The sequence below is a fragment of the Lycorma delicatula genome, chromosome 1 (genome assembly GCF_047948215.1).
Source record: "Lycorma delicatula isolate Av1 chromosome 1, ASM4794821v1, whole genome shotgun sequence".
Taxonomy (NCBI): Eukaryota; Metazoa; Arthropoda; class Insecta; order Hemiptera; family Fulgoridae; genus Lycorma; species Lycorma delicatula.
Genome location: NC_134455.1, coordinates 170,665,760 through 170,683,791, shown reverse-complemented (window position 1 = coordinate 170,683,791; position 18,032 = coordinate 170,665,760). Strand labels below are relative to the sequence as shown.

Below are 18,032 nucleotides of genomic sequence, written 5' to 3'. Positions count from 1 at the left end.
TTTTATTCCTTCTGAAGCAAAAAAATTTTTAAAAATACTACCAGAAAAAGCTCAGCCAGATTATAACATTCAAAATGACTTTACAGTATTCTATGATCAGTGTAATACTTACATAGATCTTTCAGGAAATAGTTTTGGGGATAATCACAAATTTATCTGGGTAAATGAAAACACATTCTTGTGGGATGATATTGAAAGAAAAGCTGAAAAGATTAACAGCAATGTTGTTAAAGTCATGGTAATACAGATGAATTTTTTGATGAAGTTGTTATTGCTAAGAAAATTTGAATTGTTAAAGTGGGAGTCGAGGAAACAGAAAAGAAAGACGACAAAAAGCTATTGAGTGAAGAAAAATGGTTTCAATTCTTCAGCCATGCTTAGGAAAATTACATCCCAATGAGCAATCATGGACAGATAATTGAGTACATCTTTTGCCTTTCTGGAACATTAGTTTCTGTGAAGGGAGTGTTCTTATTGAAGAACAATCTTGAACAAATGAAAGAGATTTATTGCAGAAGTCAACAGTATGTGCATTGATGTTGTGTGGAGTAAATTTTTAACTTACATTTACTGAATTTTTTGACAAAATAAAAAACAAATGATATATTAAGAAAGGTGCATTCAAGCGAAAAATATGACCGGTTTAACGTTTAAGAAACAAGTTTAAGTTACACCTTCCTACAGATTCTTAATGTAATTTGTAATCTTTTAATTGAAAACAATTTGTAATATTTTTTCTTTTATTTATACTTTGTTATGAATTAAGTATTATATAGACCAAATACATTATATATAAATTATATTATATTAAAATACAAAACATTTTTAACACAATCCTTGCACCTCAACTTTGATCCCTTAACCTCCAACCCACCCTCTTCAGGGGTCCTGGTTGGCCAATAAAAAATTATGGGAAGCATATATATTTATATAAATATAATAATAAGTAACTCCAGAAACATATAAACAAATATATGTTTTATAACACACACATTCACACACACACACACACACACACACACACACACACACACACATTTATTATTTTTATAATAATATGTGATTTAAAAAACGAAAATAGGAAAATTTTCAGAAATATTATGTTTGGAAATGCGAATTGCAAACAGCATAATTTAATTATTAAGCAAATGAATTTTCAGCAAGACAATCTTTTTAGACTGACAAATTATTATATTATTATAAATGATACTGTATATTAATTTCAAAATTACTATTCCATTCCAATTATTCTTAACCAAATGAAATTTTACAAGAGATGAGGTGATTTATTTATAAAATGTTAAACTGAAGATTAATTCTTACAGTTCGTAAGAATTTGAAGCACTCTTATAAGTAGTGACCATTTTTGATCTTATGTGTGTGTATTTTAATGACATCATATACTGTAAATTCATATTTACATTTTTGCTTGTTTTTCTATGCATTTATTTAAATAAGGTTTAAAATTATGGTAACATTAAGTAATATACAAAATAAATAACAATTTTTTTGTTCATTAATGAAAGAACGGTTTTAAAATGGAAGACCAATACGGTATGCTCGAATAAGTGCACTCCCTGATTCATAAACACCAATAACACCAAATAAAACTCCCAAAAATATGACAAAACAGTCATATGCAACAGTTCCAAATGAAAGAGAATCACCTTTAAGTTTTAAATGAAAATAGCATGGCCAAACAAATGAAAGCATTGTACCAGTAAAGTTACCTATAAAACCCATTAGTATTGTAAAATGTGGAATAGAAATTGCCATCATTATTGTAAAAAATACAACTGCTATTCGAAATCCTAGACCCCATACTTTTAATTCACCATCTAAATGCCATATTGTTGGAAATGTTGTTTCAGGCTTGCCTTTAAAGAATGATTTCTCTAATATTTCACATGCTGCATAATATGGAAGGGGATAGGACAAAATAGCCTTTAGTACTAAAAATATATTTACCAACCCTTTAAAGCCTGCAGAATGTAAATTATTAGTGATAACTTCTTGTGTGTCATTTTGAAAGGTTAAAAAACATATATAACCAAAGAGCGATTTAAATGCAGCAGCAGCGATATGGCTCCAGTTCAACATCCAGTCAAATTTTGATCTATCGATTAAATTTCCTTCCAAAGTTGGCAAGAATATTTGTGATGTGTATGAAAAGACTATCACACCAAGAGATATTGGGAAATTTTCAAAATCCAATGTCCACTTCACCTTAGACCAGCCCCAGTCGCCAATTTCCAATAAGCAATAGCCCAAGATAACCTTAAAAATACAAATGATAAAATTGAAGCAGGACCACCCAATAAATCCTGTTATAAATTATTTTTTTATATTATTCATTGTACTACAAAAGTTTCTTTTAACAGTACTGTTATTTTAAAAGAACTTACAAATCATCAATAATAATTGGTAATTATCAATAAGCACAAAACTAATATGCAACATACAAATATTACATCTTAATATATTATTTATTCTTTAATGTCTATTTACTTGTTAAAGTATGGTATATCCATTGGAAGAACAACTGTTCCTCTTCATTGAGAAGGCTGTATGCAAAGAGAAATACATAAGAGCAAGTTGAAGTGAAGAAGAAAAAAGTGGTTCTATGGGACTCTATGAAGAATAACATATTATTATAAGATGAAGAAGGTTACATGGAAAGAAGTAAAAGTTACATTAAATGAAAATAATCTGAAAGAAATAATGAATGTCCTCATTGCTAGAAAAGAAGCCCACTTCAAAGAAAAAATAAAGTAATAAAATATCACAAAAAGAGAAAATTGATGAAAACATAATTTACCAGAAGTAAAAGAATTTTGATATTTTGGTAATAAGGTTGGAATGGACAAGCATAAAAGTTATATTAAAAACAGATTAGCTCACAGAAATAGATTTGATGCAAATAATAACTTTGATAGTATTACATATAGATAAAATAAGAAAGAAGTTCTCAAAAAATATGTGTATGGACTGTGCCATTTTATGACTGCAAAACATGACAAATGAAAACTTATAAGAAGAAAAATATAAGAAGGCTTTTAAAATGTGGTAAATAAGAGAATACTAATTATTTAATTTGTATATAATTAGCAGAAGACTGGGTTGAATAATTAAAAATTTAGATGTATTTAAAGTAACTGCAAAAAAAGTTTATTTGTCATTAATTGAAGTTTATTAGTTTAGTTGTTCATTAGCTGAAGGAAAGACTCTTTCCATTTCTCTATTCAAAGATAGTTCCACCATAGTATGAGTGTTAGAGCAGAATCTCTGTGCTCATTCTGCTCTAATCACATGTGTAAGTATACTTGTTATGAAAATATGTACATTATAAAAAATAAATTATTAAAAACAAAATATAATAAAAAATATAAATAAATAAAATTGCAACACTTTTGAAAGAAAATTTTATCTATGAGAAAAAGAGTTAGCAATGGAAATATCTTGCTTTAAATCACAGCTGAAATTTATTCAAGTAAAGTTGAAAAAAGAAATTAATAATATTCTTTTATGGGTAAGATATGTGGACAATGTATATTAAAATTATAATGGTAATATCAATCATGAACCACTTTTCATTTCAATAAAGAAATTTTTGAGCAGTGGCGGCTTGTGTATAGGCACCATGGAACTGCAGCACCCCCCTATTTCCACTTGATATTATCGATAACATTTAATATGAGCCCTTTTTTCTTTAATTCTTTCTTTATACTTTTACAATATATAACCCTTAAGCTTATTGTCAGTATCCCCCAGTTTATGAAAAAGATATAAAAATCTTTGTATGGAACTGTGCGCTTTACAGTTTCAGCGACACAGTGTTTGGCTGTTGTGTACATACACACATAGGAAACTGCAAGGGAGGAGAGCACTGTCGCTCCTGTAGTACTGACCCTGGTGTGATGGTGGAAGGCAGTTTTTTCTTACTCTGTGTGTGTTTGTAACGTTCCTTGTTTGTTCCCTTTTCTAGTTTAGTCAATTGAAGGAATATGAAAGTGGTTTAGTTGTTTTTTTCAGTAGTGATCAGAAGATGGCAGAAAAAAAGGGCTCTTTGATTGCCAAATCTGTCCAAAAACATGCTGGAAGTGCAAAATAAAAGGTAATTTGTAAAAACTAATTATGTATTTGTTTCTGTATACATAGAAATTTAAATTAAGCACCATTGGACTGTAGTGTATTTAAGTGGACATTTTATTAAGTTATTGTCTAATAATAATAAAAATATTATCTGTATTGACATTTTATTATTTATTTGGTTAAACTGAATACTTAAAATCCATTTCATTGTGTACCATATTCTTGACTGTGTAGAATTAGATTATTATCCTGCTTCCTGTTGTTCTATTTATTTCATTTTTTTCAGTTCTTTTATTTTACAGAAAACTTTAACCATGGCCTTGAAAAGGCCCAAAAAAATATTTTCTGGAGCAGCACCCCCACAAATTTTAGCTATGAGCTGCCACTGTTTTTGGTATAAAAAATACAATTAACAAAAGTAATGGTACATTAATAATAGTACTGAAAATGATGTTTACTGTAAATACATAAACAACAACATAATTCATATCATCTAAGGTCAAATAAAAACAATACATTACAACAGAAACATATTTGCAATAAACTAAAAGAAATAAATAATTAAGGAATTAAACTAAATTGATGGCAATCCAAGGTAGCTAGAGAGATTTTATATTATTTATAAAATCTCTCTAGCTACAAAATATTTACACAAAAAATAATGGAAATAAATTTGTCAGAATAATTAGAAAAATAAAACTTAAAACATTATACAAATAATGGAATTAGTATTATAAATGCATAAAAAGATGAATGTAATATAAATTACAAACCAAATGTAAGTATAATAAAATACTTCAATAATAAGAAAAACACAAGTAAACAAAATTTAAGCAGAATATTCAAATCTGAGGATGATGAGGATACTACAACAGAAAATCATAAATAGGTTACATATGGCTGTTAAAAATTTACTTGAAAACATTTACTTTCATTTTCAGCATAAGCTTCACCAACATTGATATACTTAAAACACTGTATTATCAGTGTTTTATAATTAAAAACACCCACCTAAAACTAATTTAGCTGCTATTTTGCCAAATTTACACTTCATTTTCAACCATTTCCATCATCTGTAAAATCTTTGCTGCTCAGGTGAATTTTTTAGTAGACCAAACAGGTGAAAATCATTAGGAGCTAAGTTGATATTGTAAGTCAGGAATAAGGAAGAAGCTGACAAATTAATTGAGCCATATTAGGTTTAGCAGTGTCATCGTGGAACAATACTTTACAAATAAGAAAGTTTGGATGTTTTCTTTGAACAACATGCAAAGCATCATCAGAAATTCATCATATAATGAATCATTTACAGCATCAACTTCCTTCTAGAAAGGTGACAGCAGCAGCACTCTTTGTGGATATCAAATCAATATAATTTCCTTAAAGATTGAGGGCATTCCTTTGAATTTCTTGAAAGGTTGTTTCCAATGCATTAAATCGAGCTTTGGATTGGTAGTGAAATTCCTGCAACCTATCCCAATAACAATTCTATTAAGCATATCTTCTTTATCAGCCTACCATAATACATCAAGTAAGAATAGGCCATTTGATTTCTTTTTGTTCCTCAGTAATTTGCAAAGCAAACCTGTTTGGAAATTCACACTTATTCTATAGACTAAATAATGAGAATAACCTACTGAAGTTGCTGCACTGTTTGTTGTTATTCACCTATTAACTCAATCTTTGTTCAATCTGCTGCATGGTTGGTTCTGTTGCAATATGACAGGATAGCCAAGGTGGTTTTTAGTAACAACTCTGGAGAATCCATAACATAATTTATTGATCTAGAATGCTGATTAACTGCTGGAAGTAAATCAGCTGCTGATTTATCAGTGTCTGATTTTGTTGTTTAAACAACAGAAGATGTAAGGAAACAATAGTGAAAACAAATTATTTAAGTAGTTTATTTAAGACTGACAAAATAATCATTAAGTGATATCTGCATCTTTCAATCCCGGATTGTTTGTTAGACAGTAATGTTTTAAATGTGTAATAAATTATAAATTATAAAATAAGAATAAGATTAGACTAACTGATAACATGTAATACATGTAATATTCATAGAGTGCATTAATGCAACTGCACATTCTGCATGCTGTTTCAAGTATTAAAAAAATTTCATGCATGTTGATATAATCAATAAAATAAAATAGTATTTACCGCATTTATGAAAAGATGAGCCATAGTACACCAAAAACTAAGTAGTGAAACATGATGGAGAGATTTAATAAAACCTAGTGGTATAAGCAGCATGCCAGTTAACATCATCCAGGAGCGAGTATCAATAGATCCTTCTGGGAACGTGCCAGCCATGAGATCGCCACAAACAACAACATAAAGTATACATGTCATAAGTAACTCGATCATTTGAGCGCAGTTTACTGCACGAGCACCCCACACCTGGCCAAAACATTCTCTTGCAATGCTTACATATGAATCCCTTACACGAACTCTCTGGCCAGTACTTGTATCAAGCTCATACAAACACTCTACAAGAATTTTACCTGTGTAGCAGCATATATATGCAATTCCAATCATAGCAACTATTGCCCAGTAGCCACCACGTAATACAGCAAATGGTAATGATACTATGAACATTCCCTGAAAACAACATTTAAAAAAAATGTGAATTAAAACACTGACAATGATAGATACACTTATGTTAAGTAATGCGCACACTTATGTGTGTGCATTACACATTATAAGTGTGTTAAGTAATGATACACTTATGTGTAGCGGTAATGCAATTTATGTAATTAGATAAAAATAAAAGAAGTTTTTAATGCACAAAAAGTTTCTAAACAGTTTCTTACGCTATTGGTTTCAGCAGGAATGCGAAAACCAAAAGATAAATGTCTGCTGCATATTTTTAAATTTTTGTTACTACATTGTAACTATGTTATAAAATTTTAAATACATACTTATTTTCATGAAAATAAATAAAATTACATTATTGGCAAAAATAATAAATAAATAACACTGTTATTTAATATATATATCAAGTGTCTCAGTACCATATAATGATCACTAGAAAATTACTTATTTTACACAACAACTTACTGACTAAAATGCATAACTTCACATTTCATACAGTCCCGTATAATAATAATTTACTACTTATATTTTTTTAAAATAATTATGGTATTACATTTAGTTGTAATCCTGCAAGAACCAAAAAGTAACCCGAAACACAACAATCAGTTTTTTACTGTATTTAACTACACAGACAAGTTCAAGCATTACTAGTTTACCAGAAGTGATCATAGGTTTCAAATCTCTATAACTTAGTATTTGAAATTTATAATTATTATATTTTTGTCTATTAGCATTGGTAATGAAAATTACTTAAAATTATAAATTTTACATTCCAATGTGAGCTTAGTCAGACATCCCAATCTGTTTCCCTAGTAACTAACTGCATAGTTGTATTATTCTGCAAAGTTATAGAACAACTTGCCCATATGCTTAATGGGAGCTTCCTAATTATGGCTGGACAATGAATGTGACTAAATAAAGAAAGCAGGAAATTTAGAGTGAAATGATTTTTTTATCCTATTTTAGGAAGTTTTTTGGTCAAAAGTTTCTAATGGTTAAATGGCCAAAAATTCATAAATAATAGTGAAGAAAAACGTATTTTTCTTAATATTTAAAATCAGGATATTTTCATTGAATTTATTTACCTAAAAATGTAATTGCTCGTAATTTGAATAAAATTTGTTTTTAAGATGTTAAAATCAAATACTATTGTCATTCTTATATCTGGTAGACATTAAACTCAATGCTAGACACTTGAGTTAAAAAAACACTAAATCAGAATGATTCTTTGAATCAAGCTTTGAAAACATTATTCATGCAAAGCATAACATTAAATAAGTTACTGTATAAAATTTATTGCCTTCCGATTGTTTTTTGTCATAAAGGACAAACAAATTAACTGTATAAAAATAGTAAAGAAAGACTGTATTAAGATTTTTCCCACCATCATTGAATCTCTATAAAGAAAGTCATGAACAATAATTCTAAGATTAGAATTAATATTTTCACTTGTAAAATCTTTTAATATTTCTTGCTAATACATTGTGATTCTAAGTACTTTATTTCCAACTTAGATAACAATTAAAATAAATGTCCATTTTGAATACAACTGAACTAATGAATGTGAATGTGTATGTGTGTGTGTGTGTGCATGTGTGTGCATGCACATACATTGATTCGCCAAACATTTAAATTATATTTTTTTACAACTTCACACATGGGCTTGAACATTTCTTAATAGGAAGATGAGATGGTGAAAAATTTCAGATCCTTCCTGGGAATTTAATCCAAGTTCAAATGATCAAAAAGCCAGCAAATTTACCACTAAACCATAAGGTCAGTAAATTTAAAGTGGTTTAATTTGTTTAATGTTATTTATTTGATATATGGAAACACTACATATTTTGGTCTATTAAAAAAAAAAAAAACATAATAAATTAGTGCCAATTCAGTATTTAATTTGAAATAATCCACAAGGTATGAAAATAATTAATTACCTGTATTGCATTGGTAACATTCCATGCAGCTTGCCATTCATTGATCTTATGACGTGATCTTCCTTCACCAAATTCTCCACCACCAAATTCATCCATGCTCTCTCCCATACTGAATGTACCACCTCTAGACATCTGGTAACTTTGCTATTAAAAAAGTATAAACAGAGAAATTATTGAAGGTAATAAATAACACAAATTTTTGCTTTTTTGTAACCAACATCAATTTTCATTTTTACTTTTTTTTTTAAGCATGAAAGAAAGGAGTAAAACATTTAAATCATATACAGGTTCTTGGATATAGCATAATTTAATATATGCTAACATAAAATATTATAAAATTAAAATATATACAAAATACAAATACTTTTGACACCCAAACATTAATAGGAAAGCATCCCAGTCACTCTTTAAAGTTGGATTGGTGATTAGCTTTAATAATTCAATTATAATCAGTAACAAAGAATAGAAGCTGTAATGTTTTTTTTGTCTTTTTACAGCAATTTTTCCTATTTTATTTGAGTGTGATGTGGTAGGATTTTTATGTATTGATCCCCTTCCTGATATCAACATACAGGAGATAAAGAAGTATGTTAATTTACAACTGGTGAAAAAAATCTGAACTGATCAGGATTTAAACTCAGAATCTTCCAGATGAAAGACAGAGAAGCTGTTGCTGCATTTCAAGGTCATTGAAGTGACTGCACTCAAATACAAAAACCAGAAAATATTTTTTAATTTCATTTTTCAGGGTAAAAAAAAACCAGTATCTGGTAATTTTTGTTGAGGGGATAAATTAAAATAACCACTAGTTATTCCATATCAACAATCAATTAGCTGGTTCCTTCAATAATTACTGGAAGGGCTGCTGTCCCCTTTAAATTTTTTTTTTTGCACTCTCGCCAGAAATTCCTGACCATTAAGTTAGCTCCTACAGTCATCTGTCTACTGTTTGAAGTGATGAAGGGTATATCTGTTTATTTACAGGCAACTGATACAATATTCTTTTCAGCAGATGAAAGGAACTGAATTATATTTCCAATTATAGTTCTTGAAAAAATGCTAACTGAAGAGTAAGGGCTTTTTAGTGTAAAGGCTCTACTTAAACGATACAATTATATTGATTGAGAGCTTTATTAAACCATTTCAGTTATTTTACATAATATCAAAGACAAATCTTAAATACTAAACCTTAACTCTAATTAATTCTTCACCATAAATCATCACCATCTGATAAACTCTCTGAGGGTGTGTCCCCTAAGGCTATGGGTAGGGAAAAGGCTAAGTATGTTGATGAACTATGAATAACAAGCAGTCCAAATAAGCAGTCACAAACAAACAGTGGCAGTATCTGAGGTGTGATCAGGTACTGTCCAAAAAAGGATAGTAATCTAAAAAATGTTATAAAGCCGATAAGGATTGTAACAATGGTCTGTAAATAAACTGATAAAACCCTCATGCATTCAAAGTAGATAGATGACTGTAGGTGCTAATATAATGGTCAGGAATGTCTGGAGAGACTATGCAAAAAAAGTTTTAATTTTTAAAGGAGGCAGCAGCCCCCGTTTCAGTAATTGTTGAAGCTAACTGATGGTTGATATGGAATGCCCAGCGTATTTCAAGTTTATTTATTTTGTTGTGCAACAGAAAACAATGGAAATAGTAGTATTTTTCCAAAGAAATATTTTTCTCATTTCTTTTATTCTTTTTACTTCCTTATACAAAGTAAAGGAGGATTGTGATCATGAAAAATTTTGGTTTTCAGATTTCAACTTAAATATCCATTTTAACCAACCACCCCTTAATCCATTTTGATTAGTTTTGACGTGACTTCTGTACATATGTATCTCCCATAACTCAAAAACAATTAGCCGTAGAATGTTGAAATTTTGGTTTTAGGACTGTTGTAACATCAAGTTGTGCACCTCCCCTTTTGATTGCAATCAACTGGACCAAAAGTGTTCAAAAAAGCCCAAAATAAAAAAAAATGAATTTTGAACTTTTTCTTAACTACAGTAATAAGTCCTCATTGAGAACTTTTCAAGAATATATCATAAATGGTACTTATTTTCAATGGAGTTATAGCCAAACAAAATTTTAATTAATGGAATATTTGGCTCTTGCAAGGGTCTTTGATTGGTAGGTTATTATTGATTGTAAAATGATTTTTACAATAAATAATAATTCAATAAACAATAAAAAAAAATATGAAAACAATCAGAAATTATTAGTGAAATAAAATTTTATGTACTCAACAGCCATAATAGGAGATGGGCAGGAAGGAAGAAGGGAAACTAGTTGGAAATTATGGCTGAATCAAGAAATGAAAGAGGAACTAGACTTTCAAAAATTTGTGCTAAACAAACTATTTACTACAAACTCTTACTAAAAATTATAAAAGAAGTATGCATATGAGTAAGACCAGAGACAGAGGAAACTAAGGCAGATTATTATAATGATTTGTACAATTTTCAGAACCAAATTATAAACTGCAAGATGTACCCAGAGCTAGATACCCTTACTCAGTTCAGTATTAATGAAGAATTGGTTGAAGTTTAAGAAATAAATGGAAGAATGAGAACAATAAGGATGCTGACAGGGTAAAATGATGTAAAAGTTAAAATATGCACAAACTACACACTGAGACCTGAAATTTAATGCTATAGAAGATTCCCTAGAAAACAAATGTGTAAAGATAAGAAAGGAAACATCACAGGTATATGTGAATTAATTAATTAACTAATGGTTTTAAAACCATCATTTCTACACCTCATATACAAAACATAATTGACAGAGTAGTTAAAGATAAATACAGTGTTCAACTTAAAAGAAGCCCTGTAACTCAGTAGTTTATAATAAATGCATATTTTTGTTAAATGTATATATTGGTATATGATGGGTAAAATAATGTAAAAGACATTGGTACGACTGGGGCTGTAGTGGTAAGGACTGTTTATTGCATGCACATTTAAGTATTGCCAATCTGTGTTGAGCACTGGCGTTTGAACAAGGTTGCGTAATCGTTTGTTGTTGTTTGTTAAAATGCGGTTAACAGTTGAAGAACATAGATTCATGATGCAAACTTATTTAGAAAAATCTCATATTTTGTGTCAGCGAAAATTCAGGGAGCAATTTTGAAAAGGAAGCATGAGTAAAAAATGTTATTCAGAAGCTAGTTTGTGAATCAAGTTCGATGTTAGTCCAGAAATGTGCTGCTCATAGGTTAGTTTTAACGATGCAGGTCGTACAGGACATTAAAACAGCAGCTACAAGATCTCTTCATAAATTTTTGTGGAGACTAAGTCGGAAAAAGAATATTTTACTGGATTCATCCCTTACTGCAGAAAGAAGAAAGCTGAAATGTTATCAGTATCAAATGCAGATTTTCTCAAGAGCTAACTAATGCTGATTATTTTAAAAGGGTACACTTTTGTCAATGGTTCAAGAACTTCATTAGAGGCAACATTGGCATTTTAGCTCAAATGTTTTTCACAGATGAAACATGGTTTCACCTTGGTGGATAAGTTAATAGTCAGAATTACTGGACCTGGGGGTCCAGTTAATTTGAGCACATATTTTCTTTGAATCTCCCTACATTCACAAAAAAAAGGCATGTAGTATCTGTAGTAGAGGGTGTATTAGATGAAGAACAATTCAACAGAAAGTCTATTCTAGCTCTCAAATTAATTTTAGAAGGCAGGTTTACAAGTAATATAAAACCACCATTCCATTTTTTGATCTGCAGAAAGTATTAGATAAAGTAGAATGGAAAAGAATTTTAAAATTTTGGAATTGAACTTATTTATAATCTGTAGATGAATCAGATAGCAGTTGAAAGACTAAAAAAAATTATGAAATGCAAGTGCTGATTCAGAAAGGAGTGATCAGCTCCGGTTGCTTTTAAATTGTGTATATGAAGTCTGTTCAGAAAATAACCTAACTTTATTTTTTAATCCTTATTAATAATCTTAAAGATTATTGGTCCTTATCTACTTCAAACTACTCCCCTATTCACACACTTTTCCCAGTGGTGTTTCCACTTCACAAAGCAGTCCTGTATAGCTTGATTTGAAATTACCTTTAACGTCCGTGACGAATTTGCTTTAATGTCATCAATAGTCTCAAAACGGCGACCTTTCATCACTGAATTTAATTTCGAAAATAAAAAAAAATCGCAAGTAACTAGGTCTGGCGATTAGGGAGGCTGAGGGAAGGCAGTCATCTGATTTTTAACACAAAACTGACGGACAAAGCTGAGTGTGCGGGCGCATTGCCGCACCATGAGTTGTCTCCGTGCCAGAACTCTGTTATCTTTTTGCGGATTTTTTCACGTAACCGTTGTAAAATGCGTAGATAGTTTGCACAGTTCACTCTTTCACCTAGAGACAAGAATTCAAAATTTCATTAAAATCGAGAAAAGTAGAGATAATCACTTTTATATTGAATCGAGACTGACGTACTTTCTTGGGGCGTGGAGATCCTTTGCCAGTCCAGTTTGATGATTAAACTTCTGCCTCAATGTCGCAGCCATAAACCCAGCTTTCATCTCCCGTTATGATCCTTTGCATGAATGTTTCATGTAAATTTCACTAAGTCATTAGTTTGTTCAAAAAGTTACCGACAAATGTCCACTCGAAGTTCTTTCTGGTGTTCGGTCATCAAACGAGGAACAAACTTTGCTCCAACTCGATGCATGTTCAATTTTTCAGTCAAAATGCCATGGCATGATCCAATTGAGATGTTAACCTTTTCTGTAAGTTCTCTGACAGTCGGCGATTTGCACGCACCAGATCGTTTATTTTTTTAACGTGGGTGTCATCGGTTGAAGTCGAAGGCCTTCCTGGTCATGGGTCATCTTCAATTGACTGACGACCACTTTTAAATCGTGAAAACCACATTCGTAACATTGCGTACGACCCAGAGAATTATCTCCGTAAGCTTCTTTCAAAAGTTGAAACATTTCTGTGAAAGTTTTCCCCAGCTTCACGCAAAATTTAAAGTTGTATCGTTGCTTCCAAAAATCGCACATTACAAAAATCTACAAACACTTAAACAAGTTGCACTCAAATATATAACACGAAAACTAAACGAGATATTAAAAATTCAAAAACATGTAGTTACAGAGGAGGTTATGCGGACACAATGCTGCCAACCGCATATCATTAAATTTCACCGTAGGCGCGTAATTAAAAATTATCGGTATTTTCTGAACAGACCTCGTAGAAGAAGCGATGCAAGAAATAAAGAAATAATTTGAGAATGTGGTAACTATTTAGGAAAAAATACAAGGATTCTAAGATTTACTGATAAAATTATTCTTTCAACAGAATCAAAAGATGTATTAGGAGAAATATTGAGTAGCATATATTTATTTATAGGAGAGAATTCCTCCTACCAATAAATATATGCTAGGGAAGAATTTTGTTATTTGGATAATAACATTACAAGGCTAGACAAAGTAATGCAGACGTCAAAAACAGACTGAAACAAAATAAAGCAGACTGACTTCATTTTTTTCATTAAAAAAATCTGGTTTTATTAAATACATATCTAAAAATCTGATGTGGACATCACATAAATTCCTTGAATGCGTATTAAATTACATATACATATTTTTTTGCTGCACTTCATTTAAACGTATTTCATTTGAAAGGGAGATACAATCATCCAATTCTTTAATAAAGTGGACAGTTACACAATAGCATTGTGGTCGACATCACATTTTTTTTGTGGTGGCCATATCAGCATTTTATATTAGTTTATATATTAATTTTGTTTCACGTTGCTCAAATAACTATGTGGTGTAAGTAAGAACGTGTCGGATCCGTAACCATGTACACATCGGTTCGAATTCGACTTCATATATATATATATATATATATATATATATATATATATTTGTAATTTAAATATATTGATTTATTAATAGTTATTAACCTCTGTAAAAATTTTCGAATTAATATGAGAAGTACATAAAATTTCATTTCACTAATAACTTCAGATTTTTTTTCATATATCTTATTGTTATTATTGAATTATTATTTATTGTAGAAATTTTTTTTACAATCAGAGGTTAATAATTATTAATAAATCAATATATTTAAATTAAAAAAAGTAAAAAAAAATATATATATGTATATAAAGTCGGATTCGAACCGATGTGCCTTCCCCTTGTAAGATCCAAATATTTCATTAAGATTTTATTTGGCTATAACTCTGGAACCAATGAAAATAAGTATCACTTATGATATATTGTTGAAAAGCTCTCAATGAGGGCTTAATACTGCAGTTAAGAAAAAGTCTAAATCCAAATTTTTTTTGATTTCGGGATGTTTTGGACACTTTTGGTCCAGTCGATTGCAATCAAAAGGGGAGGTGCACAGCTGGATGTTTCAACAGTCCTAAATCCAAATTTGCAACATCCTAAGGCTAACCGTTTTTGAGTTATGCGAGATACATATGTATGTACGTACGTACAGACGTCACGCCAAAACTAGTCAAAATGGATCCACGGGTGGATAGTCAAAATGGGTATTTCCGTTGAAATCTGAAAACCGAAACTTTTCGCGATCACAATACTTCCTTTACTTCGTACAAGGAAGTATATATTAGAAAGAAATCCTTGAAATATTTTTAAGAAGTATAGAAATATAGTGTTACTGGAGGATGTTAAAAATTATTTGGGTTGATAAAATTCAAAATGAAGAATTCTTAAGACAAATAGAAAGGAGCAGCAAATCTTGTGAATCTTGTAAAGAGGCAGACTAGATCGTGGGATATATTTTAAAAATTGCAGATTCAGTTAATTTTGCAATGGAAGGGCTTACAGAATATAAAAACTCTAGAGGAAGGTAAAGATTGGAAAGATACAAAATGTAGAAATAAAACCGTGAGATCACTGGGAACACAGAGATAAAAACAAAAACTAAAAATCTTCTCGACTGCACTTAATTAAAAATTGAGTAGCGAATTAAGTTAATCTACTGTCACTGATCTATCATTTGAGCGAACAGTAAGTAATGAGATAATTTGTTGAATGCAAGATGGATGTAGTATGCAGATATAAGAATATTTACAGATGTAGGTTAGTGAATAATAGGAAATAAAAATTTTCACGTACAGCGTACCATAAGTCTGTTAGATATGAGCAATTTTAACAGTGATAAACTAATGGCTGAATAAGTATAATCTTTCTTCTTTCTCGTTTATTATAAATGAGTTTATTCAGGATTTAACTTCCATCTTATTTAATTAATGTTCTCTACCGACAAATAGCTAAAATTTAGACTTCGTCATTTTCTTATAAAAACTTTTAAAAGTGAAATTATGCTAAAAAATGGTTACATAAATCTGTAAGTTTGCGCTAATACTAGCTGGGGGCCGCGGGGCCACTTTGGTTGAGGCACCGCCCTTGTCACAATATTATAAAAGGAATAAAATAAATTTCTAAAGGTAATTTTAAAATTATAAGATGGAAATAAGCATTAATGCAACCTATGATTTTCATAAATAGAAAATTGCAATTAACTTGAATGTTCAGAACTTTTAAAATCAAGTGGAAGTTAAAACAAAATTTGAATTTATTATTTTCAGAACGTCAATAGCCCAGTCAAACCTTAGACTAATTTGACAAACAATATATCTTAAGTTCTCAAAATATTAATGAGGAATCAACCAGAAATTAATCATAGATACATGTATCTTTGACTTCGTTGATAAAACAGACTAAAAAATTCTTCGGATTATTTGTATTGTTAAGTTTTTTATTTATATAGAATTTTTTAAACATATTTTTACATAAACGGCAAATAGATACCGAAAAAAACATGATATCGACGAAGGAACTAGGGTGCTATCTTTCATTATGGTGGTTTAACCCAAGCATTCTTTTGGTTTACAATAAGATTTTAAAACTGAATTAAATAAGACTAGAAAAAATTAAGACGTACTTTATAAGTAAACAGCTAAACCTTTTGTTTTAAGATTTCTATATAAACATTTTTTTTTACGTAATTAGGACCTGCATCTGATGAGATTAGCAGCGATGCAAAAGCAACATCAGAACGTTTTTTGTTATTTTTTTCACCTTTTTTGACTGAGCTTATTTTTTTGTAAACCGTTAGAATGAAATTCTTAAAGTCCTACAAAACGATGGATCATCATTCGATGAGATCACTGGTCGACCGGCAGCCAATGGCATCTAAATATCATAGTTAATACCAAAATCATAAATTGAATTATTCTGAATATAAGGCTGACTTCTAATATTCTGTTAGAAGGCAGTCCATGTACTTATCGAACTTTTTTTTTTTAATGAGGAGATTCTATTTTACCAATGGGATTCCACGATCTCTAACATGAAACCGAACTTTTATCAACGTAAAGGGGTTTTTATTTTGCCATTTAACGTAATTTTGTAATTGGATTCAGTTTTTGAGGTAATAGAGTCAGATTTAATTATGTACACAATTGTTCTTGTAACGGGACTCCTAATAACTTTCGTAAAAATATTCTGCAGTATACAGTAAGAAAGTTGTACGAAGAAGTGACATAATGTAGCTAAGTTTGAGACATGTTCAGAATTAAAAAATATTAACATTTAATGAATGTTTGGATATAATCATTAAATTGCACAATCCATTTTGGAACATTTCGAAATAAAACTTTTTAGTCGAGTCACTCAAACCTTATTTACTTTACAACTTTCACTAAACTGATTATTTTGAATGAAGTAATAATAGTATAAAAGTACCTGGTTGTTGAATTCTCCATCGCCAACATGATCTCCGCTTTCCCCTTCTCCATGAACCTGAGACTCCGATTGACTCCTATGACTGTTCCATTGGGCAAATCTGAATCTCTCGTTACCTGGTGGTCCAGCACCTTCTTCACCCTCCCCAACACCACCTGTAGTCGATCTTCTGACCAGTTCCATACATGGAGAACTTTCTGGTAGGGTTGCTTTTAAAGTTTCCCATGCAACATTTACAGCCGCCCTCCATGGTGGTATATAAAATCTCCCGAACTGTGCCATACTAAAATTTTATATTAATAAAATAAATAATATATTACTTATTTATATAACAATTAACACTTCTAACTACTGAATCACAGAATTTAAAATAATCATTATTTTTAATAAATCGATTAGAACATAAAACCACGGATTTAAATATGCAGTTTAGAGCTTTTGTAGATAGGCTATTGCTACGCCACGATGGTGTAAAAAATCATCATTCCCGCTATTTAATTTTAATTATGGGCTATGTGAACGCCAAAAATGACATAACACAACCACACACGCTTTTACAACGTTATACAAAATGAAAATATAAAAAAACGGGTCGATATTCACAGACGGAAAATATTTTCCGTCTGTGCGTTTGGAGGGCGGCCAAAGATTTTTCACTC

The 18,032-nt window shown here is 30.3% G+C and overlaps 1 protein-coding gene across 1 annotated transcript; it reads right to left on the bottom strand.

Annotated features, from left to right (window-relative positions):
- Positions 1-1,533: 1,533 nt before the first annotated feature.
- On the bottom strand, positions 1,534-17,655 carry VGAT (vesicular GABA transporter). Its single transcript, XM_075354784.1, has 4 exons — positions 17,401-17,655; positions 8,625-8,768; positions 6,253-6,693; positions 1,534-2,277 (listed from the first exon to the last, which is right to left on the bottom strand). Exons 1-4 carry the CDS (start codon positions 17,653-17,655, stop codon positions 1,534-1,536), a joined length of 1,584 nt encoding a protein of 527 aa, XP_075210899.1.
- Between the last annotated feature and the right edge of the window lie 377 nt (positions 17,656-18,032).

Excerpts from the sequence above, each read along its gene's own strand:
- VGAT (XM_075354784.1), bottom strand. The coding sequence starts at position 17,655 with ATGGCACAGTTCGGGAGATTTTATATACCACCATGGAGGGCGGCTGTA. Across the intron at positions 6,694-8,624 it reads ATGTTACCAATGCAATACAG|GGAATGTTCATAGTATCATT; the intron begins GTAATTAATTAT and ends TGTTGTTTTCAG. Across the intron at positions 2,278-6,252 it reads CTCATCTTTTCATAAATGCG|GTTATCTTGGGCTATTGCTT; the intron begins GTAAATACTATT and ends TGTATTTTTAAG.